We start from the raw sequence: 18,833 nt of genomic DNA, 5'->3' as shown, positions 1-18,833 counted from the left end.
CTGGGACAGACTGACAATAGCGAAGCTTCCCTACAAAGATAAAGGTGATGGGTCCTCTTGGTCTAGGGATTTGTTATGGAAAATGTAATTAGCAAAGAGTAAGATCTATCTTATTTTTATAAGTTTATTCGAGGGCATAGCAGTGTGTGAAGGCAAACGTGTCAACCACAGATAAGTGAAAATGTACGAAGAGCTGAATGTTGACAGACTTTTTATAACATTTAGAGCACACACACTGCTTCAAAGCAACAAGATGAGGGTGTCAACTCTTTACACAAACATTTAGGTGAGAACAGACGAAAGCACACAAATCCCTTTTACCAAATAAGAACATCGTCATGTCATCGTCATATTCCACAACACATTAAATTTTCTTGATTTCATTTTATTTCGACTTCCTTTAGAAATACTGAACAAATTGCAAAAAAATATTGTTTAAAATGAAAGACTGAATACAGGTCAAAGACTTACATAATATATATTCCTCTTTGGTTTCCCTTATTTGTCTTATTGCTCAGAAATATGGGGAAATGCATTGAAGTATTAATTAAGTTGCAAAAAAATTAAAATAAAGCTTATGATAAGTTGGGATTCCGTAAACCAACTGATAAACTTTTTATTCAAAGTAATACATTAAAATTCAAAGATATAGTTTATATAAAAAATACTGGAAATAATGTATAAAGCATTGAACAAAAGTATTCCTTCTGGTATTCAGAAGATATTTAAGCTAAGAGAGAATAGATATAATTTATTTTTTATATTTGAATGTGCAAAAGAGAAGAGACAGATCTAGATGTGTTTCAGTTACTGGTTGAAATTGTGGAACAAAATGAATGATGAATGTAAGTTATGTCCTTTCTTGGTGAAATTTAAAAGTGTCAATGTTGAATGGAGGTTTTTGAGGACCCAAATCAGAGATAGGGAGGCAGAGGTGAGTTTTGTAGATTTGATAAAGGATATACAGGCAACTGAGGCACAAATCCAAAAATCCCCCCCAAAAAAACAAACAAAAAAAATCCTCCAGCAAATTCCAGGGAGAACAGACATGGGGCGCAAGGAGACAAGGGAGCAAAAACAACAAGAAACCAGCCATGAGGAACTGCACAGCTGGTGTATATGGAGAACAAAACAAAGCATGAGCTAATAAGCAGAATATGGAGCAGGTTTGAATACAACTAATCTAGAGGGGAGCCAAAGGGAAAGGAAACAAGCACAAGGGGGCGACAAAGACTACAAAGACACAAAATTACAAAGAAACTAAAAATGAACCAAAACAGCGGGCAGACCCCTGACAAAAAGAGATTTAAAAAGTAAAATGATAAAATCTTACCCTGTAATGTAGATTTATATATGTACTGTATATAAAGATAACCCGGTAGGTTGTAATGTATAAAAAAAGGGTGGGCAATAATATCCTTTGCTTCAGCCTATTCTTTTTTGCTTAATTTTGAGTTTGTTTATTGTTTTTTTATTGTATTTTTTACTCAATTTTACTTTTGTAGTTCTTTTCGTGGAGGTTTACAATAATAAAGAGATTGACTAACTGATTAAGAATGTAAATGAAATAATTAAAGTCATCCATCCATCCATCCATCCATCCATCCATCCATCCATCCATCCATCCATCCATCCATCCATCCATCCATCCATCCATCCATCCATCCATCCATCCATCCATCCATCCATCCATCCATCCATCCATCCATCCATCCATCCATCATTCAATTTTCTGTCATGCTTATCCATCTGCCCTGTTGCAGACTTTCAGAAGGAAGGCTGCAAAACTAAAATCAGCACCACAGTGCCATCTGACCAAGGCAAAGCACCTAAAGTGTCTTGCCCAAAGAAATAACTATTAAGAAGGACAGAGCGGGGGCTCCAACTGGAAACACACCATTTCCAGAACCCTGCGTCCTGAATCACAGAATAGGATGAATAATCTCGGTCATACAATGAAGAACATTATGGATCACAATAAGCATCATCTTTCATTTTAATCACTTCTGACTACAGCTAAGAACATCTACAAAAACTTTCTAAAGTAACCTCTATAAGACTTACTTAACTTAATTTGATATTTTCAACATTTCATTCTGACATTTTAATAAAAAAATTTTTTTCAGCTCCTTATGCTTTGTTATATTTTGAAGGATTCATGTATTGTTTCCTAGCTGCTTCTAGACTGACTGATCACTGGTGGTGAATCTGACATAGTGGAAAATTAGCAAATCTTCTTTAGGAAAGTAAGTTGTACTGTATGAGCAATTTTTAAATGGAGAGGGCGGTTCTTTTCAAACGTTTGTGAAAATCAAATAAACTAAAAATATACCCTTAACCATCTCTATTTTAATGTTTATTCCAGAAATGAGATAGAGTTTTCCTCTCCACTGTCGCTACAAGCATGCTTGGTGTGAGAGATGGCTTTCAAGTCAATGAGACGATGCAATCAGCTTGTTTTCCTTAGATAGAAATCTTTGAATCAGTTTCATTGTACGATCTGGTTGAATTGTCTCTGTAAAGTACTTTGAGAAGACATGTGTTGTGAAATGGAGCAATATAAAAAAACAGAACTGAACTGAATTGAATCGTGGACAGTATCTCTTGTGACTGTGGCTGCCCTGGTATCTTGTATAATTCTTTATGACCACCCTGCCCCTCATTTGCATAATCAAGCAGGAAATTGCTTTGAAGAAATAAGTGAGAAACAAAAAATACAGAAAAAAAGATAAAACAGACCAAATTATTAAAGCATACACATAAATAAATGATAAATAAAAAAGTTGTAAATTGCAAAAGCAAAAAACGGTAGTTTTGTAAAGGTGAATAAATACTGAATAATTTGTTTTTTAAACTCTCACTGTACAATTCATTTGTTGGTTCTATTAATCTATTTGCATTTCCTAAACATTTATTTGTATGTTTATTTATTAATTTAGCATGTCTTTCTATAAGATACCTACGGGCTGCAGTAAAAGGCAATTAGTGCAATAAAAATGAATTGAAAAGTTTCTAACTGTTGCTAGACTGGTTTGCATAGTTTATTGCAGAAATGCAGTAGGTTATGTAGAGTTCAGCTCCATGTGACTGACTCAGTGTGTTTGCATATGTGTCCTCCCTCTCTGCTCCCAGCTGTTAAGAGGTCAGTGTTGATCAGAGGCTGTCCAGGCCTTTCAGAGCCACTGAACCACCAGCAGCACAATGATGATGTTACTGACTCTACTGCTGACCATCCTGGAGCTCCTGGTTCAGGGTGAGACTCTCTGCTGACAAGTTTGGTTTCACTGGTATTTTATGTGATGAAAAAAAACAACACATTTTTATCCTTCTCTCTCAGGTTTATCAGGAGATAAAACTCTGACTCAGACTCCAGGATCTCTGTCTGTTTCTCCAGGACAGTCTGTCTCCATCAGGTGTAAAGCCAGTGAGCATGTAGACAATGAGATTGACTGGTACCTTCAGAGACCTGGAGAAGCTATAAAACTTCTAATTTAATGGACATCAAACCGTCAGCCTGGAGTTTCTCATCGTTTCAGCGGAAGTCACTCTGGAACTGATTACTTTTTAACCATCAGCAGATTTCAGGTTGAAGATGCAGGAGTTTATTACTGTCAGCAGGATTACAGCTTTCCGCTCACACAGTGAAACAACGCTGTACAAAAACCTCCCTCAGCAGCAGAGGAACTGATCCACAGCTGCACTGAAGAAAGTTCTACACAAAATAACGTTCATAGAGAGAAAAATTTAAAACTATTATTTTCTTAAATACCTATGATTTTTCCTCCATGTGTGAATTATTAGACGGGACCCACAGATTAATTATATTAAGGCCTAAAAGTAATATAATTACTGAGCATTAGTTGTTGTTACTTTGTACACTGCAAAAATGTAGCACAAAGGACTTTACTTTACTTTGATGGTTAATGTTAATTAAGCTTCAGTTTTTCATTATCTCTATGTTTTTTAGCGTGAAGGAAGTTAACCTTTAATTCTGATCACCAAATAATTTGAGCACACATTATAAAGCAGAGAGCAAACAGTTTCTAGATTGATCATTTACTTGCCCTAAACCAAGTTCAAACTACAATAAACCTTTAATAAAATATAAAAATAACTCAGATTTTACATGGACACAAACCACATAGTTAACTTTTACATCCCTGCACCCCTATCAGGGCTTGGATGTCCTGTGATCAAGTCCTGCTGGTTGTGCACAAAACTAAAAACTAAAAGAGACAGAGCTTTTTCTTCTGTGGCCCTAAGGCTTTAGATCTGCTCTCGGACCAGTGGGCTTAGTGTCTTCTATTGCAGGACAACTTAAATCTCTGAAATATTGTTTAGTTGTATTTATTATTTATTTTTTTTGTATTTGTTGTAATGAATTTTTATTAAATTTGAATTATTTGATATATTTAGTTATTATTTATTTATCTCTGATATTCATTTTGAAAGCTGCTATATAAATAAATCTTGCAAAAAAAAAAAAACACTGTGGAAAAAGGTTGTCTGGAAACCTCATTTGTAGCTTGGTGAAGGTTCAATATTTTTTTGAAACCTAAATTTAAAGAAAATGGCACTTTATCATCAAAATACTTGAGTTGATAAAACTTATGAAAGATACAAAGAAAGCTAATGTATCAGCCTGACTAGATGTTTTGTGCTTCTTTTTTTGTCATTATTTGTCAAGGTAGAAATTAACAATATTAACCAACATTTATGGCTGATGTAGTTTAATTAAATTCAAAGACAATACAGGAACAACAACTGTTTTTTATTTTAATATGTTTGACTTCTGAACAAGTAACAGAAAATGTCCAAATGAGATCCAAAGGGGTTTTTACAGCAAGTGATAAGTAGCAGTATAAAACATCTTATATCAGCTCAGGACTGGGAACACTGGTCTCTCCTCAGTGTCTCTGTGACTGCAGACTGGGAGCCCTGGGTGGCCTCACAGGTCACAGAGCCCACCTTCCTCCACTGGTCTGCAGGGAGCCTCAGGGTGCTGCTCCAGCTGTAGAGGCCGTCCTTCTGCAGCACTCCTCGGCTCTTGTTCTCCTCCCAGCTGCTGCTGCTGCTGCCGTCCACCTTCCAGGACAGACTCCAGTCTGAGGGGAAGCCCTTGTTGGCCAGACACATGAGGGTGGCCTTCCCCTGCTGCAGCTCCTCACTGGAGGGGGGCAGCACTGTCAGGGTGGGACGAGCATCACCTAGGAGACACCAATCAGGTTAGAGAACATGACAAAGAAATCTGTCAGTTATACAGAAAAAAATCTAAGCATTTTAATGATCCAGCAGTGATCTTCTCTACCAGGATGTTCCTGCCAGATGTCGTTTTGCTCCAACAGTCACTTCTTCACTTAATGTTTCACTTCCCCTTGTGAATCACCTCATGCATATCAGCCTTATCATAATGTACCCACCTTACATATTTTATCCAGACTTTAAGGAAAAAGTTTTAATATTTTTATTGACATTTTAATCAATAAATTTTTCACTAGAATCTATTTTGAAAATTTACTCAAAAAATTTTACATTTACATTCTTTTTTATTTATATTCCACGTAAAGTTTAATAAAAAAAAAAAAAGGCTCAGGTCAGAAAATACAGATTATATCACACAGGATGTTATATATCAGAAATTATAAACATAAAAAAGCTTTTGAGAAATTACAAATCTTGACTTTTATTCTAATTAAATTGCATTGTATAGGCCAAGGGATAAGCCAATGCATGTTTTTTAAATCACAAAAAGAGAAACTGAAAAACATTTTAAACAGTAAGATGTAATTTTTTATTTACTCCTTAAAATTCTGCAGACTTACAGGTGCTGGTCATAAAATTAGAATATCATGAAAAAGTAGATTGATTTCAGTAATTCCATTTAAAAAGTGAAACTTGTATATTATATTCATACATTACATACAAACTCATATATTTCAGATGTTTATTTTGTTTAATTTTGATGATTACAAATGACAACAAATGAAAATCTCAAATTCATCATATCAGAAAATTAGAATATTACTGAAGACCAATAAAAACAAAGGATTTATAGAAATGTTGGCCAACTGAAAAGTATGAACATGAAAAGTATGAGCATGTACAGCACTCAGTATTTAGTTGGGCCTCCTTTGGCCTGTATTACTGCAGCAATGCGGCGTGGCATGGAGTCGATCAGTCTGTGGCACTGCTCAGGTGTTATGATAGCCCAGGTTGCTCTAATAGTGGCTTTTAGCTCTTCTGAATTGTTGGGTCTGGTGTATTGCATCTTCTTCTTCACAATACCCCATAGATTTTCTATGGGGTTAAGGTCAGGAGAGTTTGCTGGCCAATTAAGAACAGGGATACCATGGTCCTTCAACCAGGTACTGGTAGCTTTGGCACTGTGTGCAGGTGCCAAGTCCTGTTGGAAAATGAAATCTGCATCTCCAAAAAGTTGGTCAGCTGCAGGAAGCATGAAGTGCTCTAAAACTTCCTGGTATGTGGCTGCGTTGACCCTGGACCTCAGAAAACACAATGGACCAACACCAGCAGATGACATGGCACCCCAAACCATCACTGACTGTGGAAACTTTACACTGGACTTCAAGCAACGTGGATGAAGTGCCTCTCTTCTTTTCCTCCAGACTCTGGGACCTTGATTTCCAAAGGAAATGCAAAATTTACTTTCATCAGAGAACATGACTTTGGACCACTCACCAGCAGTCCAGTCCTGTTTCTCTTTAGCCCAGGCAAGACGCTTCTGACGCTGTCTGTGGTTCAAGAGTGGCTTGACACAAGGAATGCGACAGCAGAAACCCATGTCTTTCATACGTCTGTGTGTGGTGGTTCTTGAAGCACTCACTCCAGCTGCAGTCCACTCTTTGTGAATCTCCCCCACATTTTTGAATGGGTTTTGTTTCACAATCCTCTCCAGGGTGCGGTTATCTCTCTTGCTTGTACACTTTTTTCGACCACATCTTTTCCTTCCCTTCGCCTCTCTATTAATGTGCTTGGACACTGAGCTCTGTGAACAGCCAGCCTCTTTAGCGATGACCTTTTGTGTCTTGCCCTCCTTGTGCAAGGTGTCGATGGTCGTCTTTTGGACAACTGTCAAGTCAGCAGTCTTCCCCATGATTGTGTAGCCTATAGAACTAGACTGAAAGACCATTTAAAGGCTTTTGCAGGTGGTTTGAGTTAATTAGCTGATTAGAGTGTGGCACCAGGGGCCATCAATTTTGAACCTTTTCACAATATTCTAATTTTCTGATATGATGAATTTGAGATTTTCATTTGTTGTCATTTGTAATCATCAAAATTAAACAAAATAAACATCTGAAATATATGAGTTTGTATGTAATGTATGAATATAATATACAAGTTTCCCTTTTTAAATGGAATTACTGAAATCAATCTACTTTTTCATGATATTCTAATTTTATGACCAGCACCTGTATTTCCGAACTCCAGTCTGTTCTCTCCACTGACCGTGTACCACAGTGATACAAAAACTGAATGAGCCGTTGTACAGAACCTCTGACTGTTGGAGACGCTGCTCTATGACTTTACAGACTTAACAAAATCCAACATATCTGGATTACACAATATAAAGAAAGATGCACTGATAAATCTATGGTGGGACATTCATATTATATTTTTGTTTTAGATTTGAAAATATATAATCGTCTTAATATCTACTATCAGTGTTTTGTTAATTAATAAATTGTTTACCAACATTATTTCCACATTCTAACATTTATGAAATTAAATTAAAAAGAAAAAAAATACCAAAGAAGAGAATAGTAAGTAACAGTTTTACTTACGTCCAAACTCCAATCTGGTTCCTCCACCAAACGTGTACCACAGTGATACAAACTGATGGAGCCGTCGTACAAAAACCTCTGACTGTTAAAGACACGGCTCTCTGACTCTGAACACAAACAACTCTTTAAAAAAAATGTGCTTGTACACATTTCTCACATAAAACCAAACCTGGGGACAAAACTAGAACCATATTAGAACTTAATTCATTTTTTTTATTGTAGGGTTTTATTTATGAATCCAAATTTAAAAGAAGACCATGATTATGCCCTCTTGGCCTAAGGCAGAGGTGAAAACAATTTAATTATTGATGTTGCAACATAAAAAGATAATTCGCTAATACAACCTATTATAACAGCTAAATTATACCTCCTGTTGTATTTTAGAATTTGAGCATTTTGCTTCTTCATTTTATTTATAAATAAATAAATAAATACATTTAAAACAAATATTCTGTGCTGAGTAATAGGTGATGAGTAAATCAAAATAAAAATGTACATTCTTTATTATCAAAATAATTTTCATATTTCCAGCATTTTTTAAATCTATTTCTTGAAACAATAAATCCCCTGTCACCATTTATTATCACCCTTTTCTGGCATTATGGTAATGAACTTATGAATGAACTTAGCAGGTATTGTAATATTTATTAGCTAAAACCAGGCCGAAGTAGGACCTACAGAACGTTTTGTTGAAAGAAATATATAGGCAGTTATTTTAACACTTGATTAAAAAAACAACCTAATTGTTTGAACAGTTTCTACATAACCTCTAAAACTGCCTAGTAATGCCATGATAATCCAAAACTTAATTAAAAAGTAAACTTAAATATTTAATATTCAATGAAAATGGAGTACTTTGTGACAATAAAAGATACACTTATCCAAATTGGTTGTGAACAATCTCACAAGATTGATAGGAAAACATGATGAGTGATGACATGTAGAGTTCAGCTCCATGTGACTGACTCTGTGTGTTTGCATATGTGTCCTCCCTCTCTGCTCCCAGCTGTTAAGAGGTCAGTGTTGATCAGAGGCTGTCCAGGCCTTCAGAGCCACTGAACCACCAGCAGCACAATGATGATGTTACTGACTCTACTGCTGACCATCCTGGAGCTCCTGGTTCAGGGTGAGACTCTCTACTGAAAACTTTGGCTTAAGATGTAACCATGTTCCCCAGGATACATATCAAGCAGCTTTTGTTTGGATGGTGATGTAATGTCTTTAAGCTCAAATTTTCTTCAAGGAAATGTAATTTTATTTTGTGTTTCTAGGATCATCAGGTCAAGTCACTATAATCCAGACTCCGGCATCGCAGTCTGTTGCTCCAGGACAGACTGTCTCTATTAAATGTAAAGTTAATCCAAGTACAAGTTACTGCTTCAGCTGGTACCTTCAGAAATCAGGAGATGCTCCTAAACTCCTTATAACATGTGGAAGCAGCCGTCAGTCTGGAGTCCCTGATCGTTTAATTGGAAGTGGTTCTGGTTCTGACTACACTCTGAGCATCAATGGAGTTCAGGCTGAAGACGCTGGAGTTTATTACTGTCAGAGTGCTCATTGGATCAACAGTCAATACGTGTTCACACAGTGAAAAACAGTCGTACAAAAACCTCCCTCAGTCAAACTGAACAGAAACTCCAGCTGAATGTCACAGCAGACTCTGACACAGATCACTAAACACACACAGAGTAACAATAATTTGATCTAAATATCTTTCCTCAAAAATATATTAACATGTATAGAGCACACATAAATAGAAGAAAACATTGTTGACAACTCGATGCAGATTTAGCTCTCCTGCCTGAACAGATTCTTTAAACAATAAAACTATTGTTTAAGCCTCTAATTCTGGTTCAGACAAAATATCAAATAAACAAACTTTAATTCAGCCAAATATTGAATCTAAAAATTGCTTATTTACAACATAAAATTGATTAAAGCCTCTAGCTGCTCATTAATTAAACTAAAAATAGTTTAATAAACTCTAAATGGTTTCAGAGGCAGTAGATAAAACTCTGAACACCACTGAAGTTCAAGCTAAAGATTCTGTCAGAGCAGATAGTTTGAACAATAGAAAAAAAAATCAATAAACTAACTAGAATGAATGGAAACATAATTGATAATTCTAACAGAAAGCAAACACATGACAATGTGACATTTCTTTTAATGTTTTATTTATAAATCCATGGTTTTAAACCTATTTTGATTAGATATCAGATTATGTTTAAAAACTATTGTACTGTAGAAAGAAAAAAAATATATATTTTTTAGTAAAGGATAACATTTTTGAAACAATATAAAAGTCTTTCCAATACTAACTACCTCTGACACAGATAAAGATTAATAATCTGTGGTCATTAACCTATATAATGTTGAACAGGCCCTGAGTATCTCAGTGAATTTGCTTTCAATTAAAATGACCAAAAAATGAGGCACAGTTTTTGAAACAAAAGATTTTGTAGAAAAATCACTTTGACTGATTTTATGCATCATCACTAAATAGGCTTTCAGTTAAGTTTTATGAAACATATTTTACAAATATTGTTTTACAGCATCTTGTATTTTGATTTGTTTTCATTGTTTAAATATTTAGAAGCTGCAGTAAAAATGTGGAATATTTCTGCAAAAAAAAAAAAAACTGAGCAACATTTTTTTTCTTTATATAGAGATATACATAGTTGTTTCCTTATTTATAGGAAAAGATTGAATTTATTTATAAAGTAAAATATTTGACAAGGAAACCGTAATGTAAAAGATATGTTTAAACCAATTCCAAACCTTTTTGTTGACGTGTAGTTTCAATCTTAATGGGTCTTTATAGCATAGATAAGAAGAATCGTCTCTAAGTTCTCATATGATTAAAACCAGATGTTCCATGTTAAACCATGTTGAACTAATTTGGGAAAAATTGTATAAAAATGTCTTGTCATGAACACAAAATGGTGATTTGTTGCTAATTTATCTTTATTTACTCCACATACAACAGATGTGATGGTTTATGTTTTTATTATGTTGAAAAATGTAGGATCTTGAGAAGAAATAGAAAGTTCAAAAATAAAATCTGATACACATTTTACAGATGATACACTTGGCCGTAAAACAATTTAAAAAGTAGCAGAGGGAAAAAAAGAAAAAGATATTCTGAAGATGAAGAGTTCAGCTCCATGTGACTGACTGTGTGTGTTTGCATATGTGTCCTCCCTCTCTGCTCCCAGCTGTTAAGAGGTCAGTGTTGATCAGAGGCTGTCCAGGCCTTTCAGAGCCACTGAACCACCAGCAGCACAATGATGATGTTACTGAGTCTACTGCTGACCATCCTGGAGCTCCTGGTTCAGGGTCAGACTCTATAGTTAAAAACTGGTTTGTCTCTTTTTATGAAGGAGAAAAACTAACATCACACCCAAGTTTGAACCTTTTTGTTCTTCTTTTTCAGATTCATCAGGAGACATAATCATGACTCAGACTCCAGGATCTCTGTCTGTTTCTCCAGGACAGTCTGTCTCCATCAGGTGTAAAGCCAGTGAGCATGTAGACAATGAGGTAGACTGGTACCTTCAGAGACCTGGAGAAGCTATAAAACTTCTAATTTATTGGACATCAAACCGTCAGCCTGGAGTTTCTGATCGTTTCAGTGGAAGTCAGTCTGGAACTGATTTCACTCTGACCATCAGCAGAGTTCAGGCTGAAGATGCAGGAGTTTATCACTGTCAGCAGGACTGGAGCACACCGTTCACACAGTGAAACAACGTCGTACAAAAACCTCCCTCAGCAGCAGAGGAACTGATCCACAGCTGCACTGAGGCAGAATTTTAACATAGAATAACATTTACAGATAACAGCATTCAAGATACATTTTGAATTATAATATGTTTTTTATATAAAATTTACCTCCCAATATTATTAGAATTGTTTGTAGTTTTTTTCCCCCTCTGTCAAATATTCTACCTCTAATAACATGCAGCACTTAATCAGTGGAGGCCAGCAGTGTCAGTGGGCTTATTTCAGGTGGGCTGAAGCCCCAATAAAAGGTTCTAAATGAAAAGTAGGACACGTCTGGGAAAATGAGGGCGTCTGGTCACTCTTGGCAGAGATGAGTCTGCAGATTAAATAAATTACCACAGGCAACTGAGACAAAAATGAAAAAAACACTGGAAACCAAAATCTAAGAGAACGTCAGGGAAAAACACACATGAAAAGCCAGTGAACAACAGCGCAACAAAACAACAACAAAAAATAAGCAGTGAGAGAAGGCTGTGCTCTTTAAAACGTAGCACTCTGATCAGACTGATGAACTCCACCTGTGTAGACTACCCAGGTTCTCCACAAAGATCCTCTCTTGAAGAGATGCATAACTCACACACACACGGGAACCTGACACAAAGTAGAACGAGTCAGAGTTTAACACGAGCGTAACAAGTATGAAAAGCCTTTATTAGTGGAACACTGATTTGACAAGTCACCATGACAACAGGCAACAGGTAGTGCCTATTTCACCACGCTAGAACTAGATTTTAATGCAGAAATGAAAAAATAAAAAAGGAGAACGTGTTTAAAAGACAGAGAAAGAGCGCTACAGCTGCAAAGGAGGAAGGTGGTGAAGGAGAAGATTGTTGCTCCAGTCAATGCGTAAGTTTATATGAAGTGGGCTATGGCAGGCCTTTTTCCCATTTAACACTCCTCACTGTTTTTCCATTTATAGATCACTAAAATAAGATTCTTCCTGGGAAAAATCACACTCCTAGACCTAATTGTAATAACATATTTTCTAAATTACATTTTTGTAGCAGATACAAAATTTTAGAAAGTAGGAAAAACAAAATTATACTAGTAAGAATTAAGGCTTATACATCTAGAAATGTTCACACATTTTAAGTGGCCGTTTTGACATTTATCAGCTTGACTGAATATGTATTTATGATATCTGAAATACATTAATTTATAGTTAAATAATACAACTGCTGACCAGTAATATTAGTAATATGGATATCTGGAATTAATTTATAGACACCCAGAATGTTTATTCTAGATTTGGAGAAAATAATTTTGTTTGAAATTTAGGGAAAGAAAAAGCAGTTCAGAGGAGTATACACATTTATACATCTCAGTGAAGGGATGAATTTTCCCAGGAGACCATGTATTGGTTCTGGTCTTAGCCGATCCTTTATCTGGCATTCATTCTCAGTGAACCTGGTGCAGAAATGCAATGTAGATCTATCTGACTGCACCTCCTTAAGAGGGCAGAATGCACCTCCGCTTTAGAGAAAATATGACCAGTGTTACACATCAAGGGATAATACAGACCATCTTCAGCAAAAACGAGTAAAGTTAACATAGTTGCACATTTTCCATCACATCACCTAAAACCTCCATCCCTGCATCAAATCCTGCACACTAAGTTGAAACAATGGATAGCTAACATAGAAATAGACGAATCAGTTCCCCACCATAAAATTGTGCAGTTTTTTTTTCTTAATTTCTCTCAGGTTGATGTCACTATTATAGCCTCGAGGACTAGAGCCAGTTTTGAGTATTAAGCTGTAAGTTCACATCCCAATTCCTTTCATAAAAAGCAGCACAAAAGGAAGAAAAAAAATATATATACAAAAAAATAATAATTTAAACCTTTTAAAGCAGCAAGAAATTGTGGAGATAAAAATATATTTTGAAAATGAGATCCAAACTAAATAAAAAAAGAGCATCATGTTAACATGAAGGCAGATCATGGAGGCAACATTGCTTTTAATAAAAATTAAGGTAGTTAGCACAAATCTCTCAGGATTAGGGAAGATGACATGTAGTGTTCAGCTCCATGTGACTGACTCTGTGTGTTTGCATATGTGTCCTCCCTCTCTGCTCCCAGCTGTTAAGAGCTCAGTGTTGATCAGAGGCTGTCCAGGCCTTTCAGAGCCACTGAACCACCAGCAGCACAATGATGATGTTACTGACTCTACTGCTGACCATCCTGGAGCTCCTGGTTCAGGGTGAGACTCTGTGTTGAAAACATCAACTCAAGATAAAACACTATATTGATCCTTCATTTTAAAGACTTTTATTACATTCTACATTCTTCAAGAACAGATCATCTTTTTGCACTACTGTTATTTTCTTTCTCCAAGAGTGATGTTTCTAAGTTTTTTATTCCTTAAATTTATTTTCCAGGTTCATCAGGCGACATCAATCTGACTCAGACTCCAGTATCTCAGTCTGTTGTTTTAGGACAGACTGTCTCCATCAGCTGTAAAACCAGCTCCAGTGTTGGCACGTGCCTCAAATGGTACCTCCAGAAGGATGGAGACTCTCCTAAACTTTTAATTTATTACGCTTCATCTCGTCAGTCTGGGATTCCAGGACGTTTTAGTGGAAGTGGATCTGGAACTGCTTTCACTTTAACAATCAGTGGAGTTCAGGCTGAAGATGGAGGAGTTTATTACTGTCAGCAGTGTAACAGCTGGCCGCTCACACAGTGAAACAACGTCGTACAAAAACCTCCCAGACAAAGAGGAACTGATTTGAATCATTTACAGAATGAGTCTTCTTCTAAATATTTCACTCTATAACACTTTTTCTAAGAGAATATGTTAACAATTATGACAAAAGTAAATAAATATTTATTATATAAATATTAAATATATATAAACATTTATCAATTAAGTGAAAAAAGAAAGCAGATAATCAAAAAGTTCAGTATGAATCAAAGTTTAAGAAACAAAATGTTTTTCTAAAGCATTTTATGAATCAAACCTTTAATAAAAGCAAATAGTAAAAATGTATCATGATTGATTTATAAGTTCACGCCCTAGTAGGTTTTTTTTTAAATTATTCACTAAGAAGAGTAGAATCATATGCTAAAACCAATTATTTTTAACAGGTAAAGTCTAAATTTCTTTCTTTACGGTTATTTGTCATAATATTTAAAGTTAAAACTGTGGGAGTCGGTCTGGTACTGATTTCACTCTGACCATCAGCAGAGTTCAGGATGAAGATGCAGAGTTTATCACTGTCAGCAGGACTGGAGCTCACAGTTCACACAGTGATACAACATCACAATCAAAATTTTACATTTCAAGTCATTTTGAAAGGATTTTTCCTCAATAGTTTCTTAACTCAATGTCAACCTGCAGGATTACAGCACAGAGGTCTGAAAATTACAATCATGTTTGCATTGCATTTAGTGTGATTTCAGTTTAAATAATGTTCTGCAAAAATACCTTATAGCTTTCTGCTTTACAGCGTTTTCATTAACTGAACTGCTAATGGATTTTTTACTGTTTACTGAGATTTTTGGTATTTCTGTGTCTGGCTCATAGGAACCAAAGCAGAACATTGTTTCACTTTAACTGGGAAAAAAAAGACTAACTTTAAATTATGATCACTGTTTGGTTTTTTACATATTCTAACAACATACTTAAAAATTCACTGTTATATATTTGCTCAGACTGAGCCAAAAGTATGATTAACACACAATTTACAAAGAAATACAAAAAAATCTTAAGATGAAATAGTTTGAAAGAAAACCTGCAATGATCTTTCTTCCATATGTGATTTTTAGACAGGACCAACAGATTAATGATATTTATTCCTACATGTAATTATTGAGCATTAATTACTGAGCATTAGTTCCTGTAATTCTGTACAATAATCCAGTTCTGCAAAAAATGCAGCACCTAGTCAGTGACAGACCTTTAAAGGTTTATTAAAATCTCAAAACATTTACTTTGATTGTTAATGTTAGTTAACCTTCAGTTTTTCCTTATCTTTCTAGGTTTTTTTGGCATTCTCAGCTTCTTCATTTCTACAATATATTTAATGTCTTACTGAGGTGTTTCAGCTAATGGTTATGTGTTTAGCTCTGTTTCTTCTATTACAGGACAATTTAAACATTGTTTAGTTTTATTTATTTATCTGTGATATTTATCTTGAAAGGTGCTAAATAATAAATAGTCTTACTAATAAAAAAGGTTGACTGAAATCCTCTTGTAGTTTGGTGAATGTTCATTATTTTTTTAAGAATTACATTTGAAAGCATTATTGGATATAAATTGCACTTTATGATCAAAATACTTCAGTGATAAATCATTTGAAAAGTTAGACAGAAAGCTAAGGTATCAGCCTGACTAGATGTTTTGTGTTTCTGATTTTGTCTTTATTCATTAAGGTAGCAATTAACATTATTTACCCACATTTATGGCTGATGAAGTTTCATTAAATTCAAAAACAATACAGGAACGATAATTGGTATTTATTTTAATAAGTTTGGCTTCTGAACAAGTTTTAGGACTCAAACTAAAACACACCCTAACAAAAATAATGCAACCACTTTTGGCTTTTACTTAGTCATATTTAGTTACTTTAACACAATTGTTCTGTTTCCTACCCTGCTAACATGAAACAATTGTGTTAAAGTAACCAAATATGATTAAATAAATGCCAAAAACAGTTGCGTAATTTTTTCAGTACATTAATGAATATAAATTGCACCTTATCATAAAAAAACTTCAGTGATAAAAAACTAAAAGAAAAAGTTACACAGTAAGCTAATGTATCTGCTTGACTGGCTATTTTGTGTCTCTTCTTTTTTCTTTATTTATTCAGGTAGCAATTAACAACATTAACCAACATTTATGGCTGATGTAGTTTAATTAAATTCAAAGACAATACAGGAACAATAACTGTTTTTTTATTTTAATATGTTTGGCTCTTGAACAAGTAACAGAAAATGTCCAAATGAGATCCAAAAGGGTTTTGAAAGCAAGTGATGAGTAGCAGAATAAAACATATTATATCAGCTCAGGACTGGGAGCACTGGTCTCTCCTCAGTGTCTCTGTGACTGCAGACTGGGAGCCCTGGGTGGCCTCACAGGTCACAGAGCCCACCTTCCTCCACTGGTCTGCAGGGAGCCTCAGGGTGCTGCTCCAGCTGTAGAGGCCGTCCTTCTGCAGCACTCCTCGGCTCTTGTTCTCCTCCCAGCTGCTGCTGCTGCTGCTGCCGTCCACCTTCCAGGACAGACTCCAGTCTGAGGGGAAGCCCTTGTTGGCCAGACACATGAGGGTGGCCTTCCCCTGCTGCAGCTCCACACTGGAGGGGGGCAGCACTGTCAGGGTGGGACGAGCATCACCTAGGAGACACCAATCAGGTTAGAGAACATGACAAAGAAATCTGTCAGTTATACAGAAAAAAATCTAAGCATTTTAATGATCCAGCAGTGATCTTCTCTACCAGGATGTTCCTGCCAGATGTCGTTTTGCTCCAACAGTCACTTCTTCACTTAATGTTTCACTTCCCCTCGTGAATCACCTCATGCATATCAGCCTTATCATAACCTTACATATTTAACTCAGACTTTAGAGAAAAAGTTTTAATATTTTTATTGACATTTTAATCATACATTTCTCACTAGAATTTATTTTGAAAATGTACCCAATACATTTTGCATTTAGTTTTTTTCTTTTTTCATATTTCACGTCTATTAAAGATAAAGGCTCAGGTCAGAGTATACAGATTACGTCACACAAGATGTTATATATCAGTAATTATGGACACAAAAAAAGAAAAATATTATTTTAAAGGGTACGATATAATTTCTTCTTTTTTGTCCTAAAAATTCTGCAGACTTATTTCTAAACTCCGTAGTGTTTTCTCCACCGACTGTGTACCACAGTGATACAAAAACTGAATGAGACGTTGCACAGAAACCTCTGACTGTTAGAGATGCAGCTCTACGACATTACAGACTTAACTAAATCCAACATACATGGATTACACAATATAAGCAAAGATGCACTGATAAATCCATGGTGGGACATTCATATTATATTTTGGTTTTAGATTTGAAAATATGTAATCGCCTTAATATCTCCTATCAGTGTTTTGTTAATTGAAAAATTGTTTACAAAAATTATTTCCACATTCTAACATTTATGAAATTAAATTAGAAAGAAAAAATTAGCAAAGAAGAGAATAGTAAGTAACAGTTTTACTTACTTCCAACATCCAATCTGGTTCCTCCACCAAACGTGTACCACAGTGATACAAACTGATGGAGCCGTCGTACAAAAACCTCTGACTGTTAAAGACACGGCTCTCTGACTCTGAACATAAACAAATCTTTAAAAAAAATTCTCACATAAAACCAAACCTGGGGACAAAACTAGAACCACATTAGAACTTAATTCATATTTTATTGTAGGGTTTTATTTTATTTTTATTTTTTTTAATGAAACCAAATAAAAAAAGACCATGATTGTGAGCTCTTGGCCTAAGGCAGAGGTGAAAACAATTGAATTCTTGATGGTGCAACATAAAAAGATAATTTGCTGACTAAGTTTGGCTAAACCCTCCATGGATTCTTAAATAGTAGATTTTTTCGGGGGAATACAGGCAGATATAACCTATATATAACAGCTAAATTATACCTCCTGTTGTATTTTAGAATTTGAGCATTTTGCTTCTCCATTTTGATTATAAATAAATAAATACTTTTAAAACAAATATTCTGTTCCGAGTAATAGGTGATGAGTAAATCAAAATAAAAATGTACATTCTTTATGTTCAAAATAATTTTCATATTTCCAGCATTTTTTAAATATGTTTCTTGAAACAATAAATCCCCTGTCACCATTTATTATCACCCTTTTCTGGCATTATGGTAATGAACTTATGAATGAACTTAGCAGGTATTGTAATATTTATTAGCTAAAACCAGGCCGAAGTAGGACCTACAGAACTTTTTATTGAAAGAAATATATAGGTAGTTATTTTAACTCTTGATTAAAAAAACGACGTAATTGTTTGAAACGTTTCTACATAACCTCTAAAACTGCCTAGTTATGCCACGATAATCCAAAACTTAATTAAAAAGTTAACTTTAATATTTAATATTCAAAGAAAATTGAGTACTTTTGTGACAATAAAAGATACACTTACATCCAAATTGGATGTAACAATCTCACAAGATTGATAGGGAAACATGATGACATGTAGAGTTCAGCTCCATGTGACTGACTCTGTGTGTTTGCATATGTGTCCTCCCT

At 35.1% G+C, this 18,833-nt stretch overlaps 1 pseudogene and 5 gene segments (V, D, J or C); 4 read left to right on the top strand and 2 right to left on the bottom strand.

Moving 5' to 3' along the window:
* Positions 1-3,129: 3,129 nt before the first annotated feature.
* On the top strand, positions 3,130-3,645 carry LOC119794532 (annotated as a pseudogene).
* Positions 3,646-4,876: 1,231 nt separating this feature from the next.
* On the bottom strand, positions 4,877-5,223 carry LOC119794584. The segment is given in 1 exon segment: positions 4,877-5,223. A coding segment is annotated over 1 exon segment (255 nt).
* Positions 4,892-14,273, top strand: LOC119794582. The segment is given in 3 exon segments: positions 4,892-5,225; positions 13,663-13,783; positions 13,962-14,273. Coding segments are annotated over 2 exon segments (360 nt in total).
* LOC119794560 lies at positions 8,877-9,393 on the top strand. The segment is given in 2 exon segments: positions 8,877-8,928; positions 9,074-9,393. Coding segments are annotated over 2 exon segments (372 nt in total).
* LOC119794583 lies at positions 11,087-11,543 on the top strand. The segment is given in 2 exon segments: positions 11,087-11,138; positions 11,236-11,543. Coding segments are annotated over 2 exon segments (360 nt in total).
* A 2,316-nt stretch (positions 14,274-16,589) lies between the features above and the next one.
* LOC119794559 lies at positions 16,590-18,771 on the bottom strand. The segment is given in 3 exon segments: positions 16,590-16,918; positions 17,785-17,836; positions 18,727-18,771. Coding segments are annotated over 3 exon segments (426 nt in total).
* Between the last annotated feature and the right edge of the window lie 62 nt (positions 18,772-18,833).

This window comes from Cyprinodon tularosa, unplaced genomic scaffold (assembly GCF_016077235.1).
Source record: "Cyprinodon tularosa strain WSP-4 unplaced genomic scaffold, ASM1607723v1 ctg483, whole genome shotgun sequence".
Lineage (NCBI taxonomy): Eukaryota > Metazoa > Chordata > Actinopteri > Cyprinodontiformes > Cyprinodontidae > Cyprinodon > Cyprinodon tularosa.
This window is presented reverse-complemented; position numbering and strand designations above follow the sequence as displayed.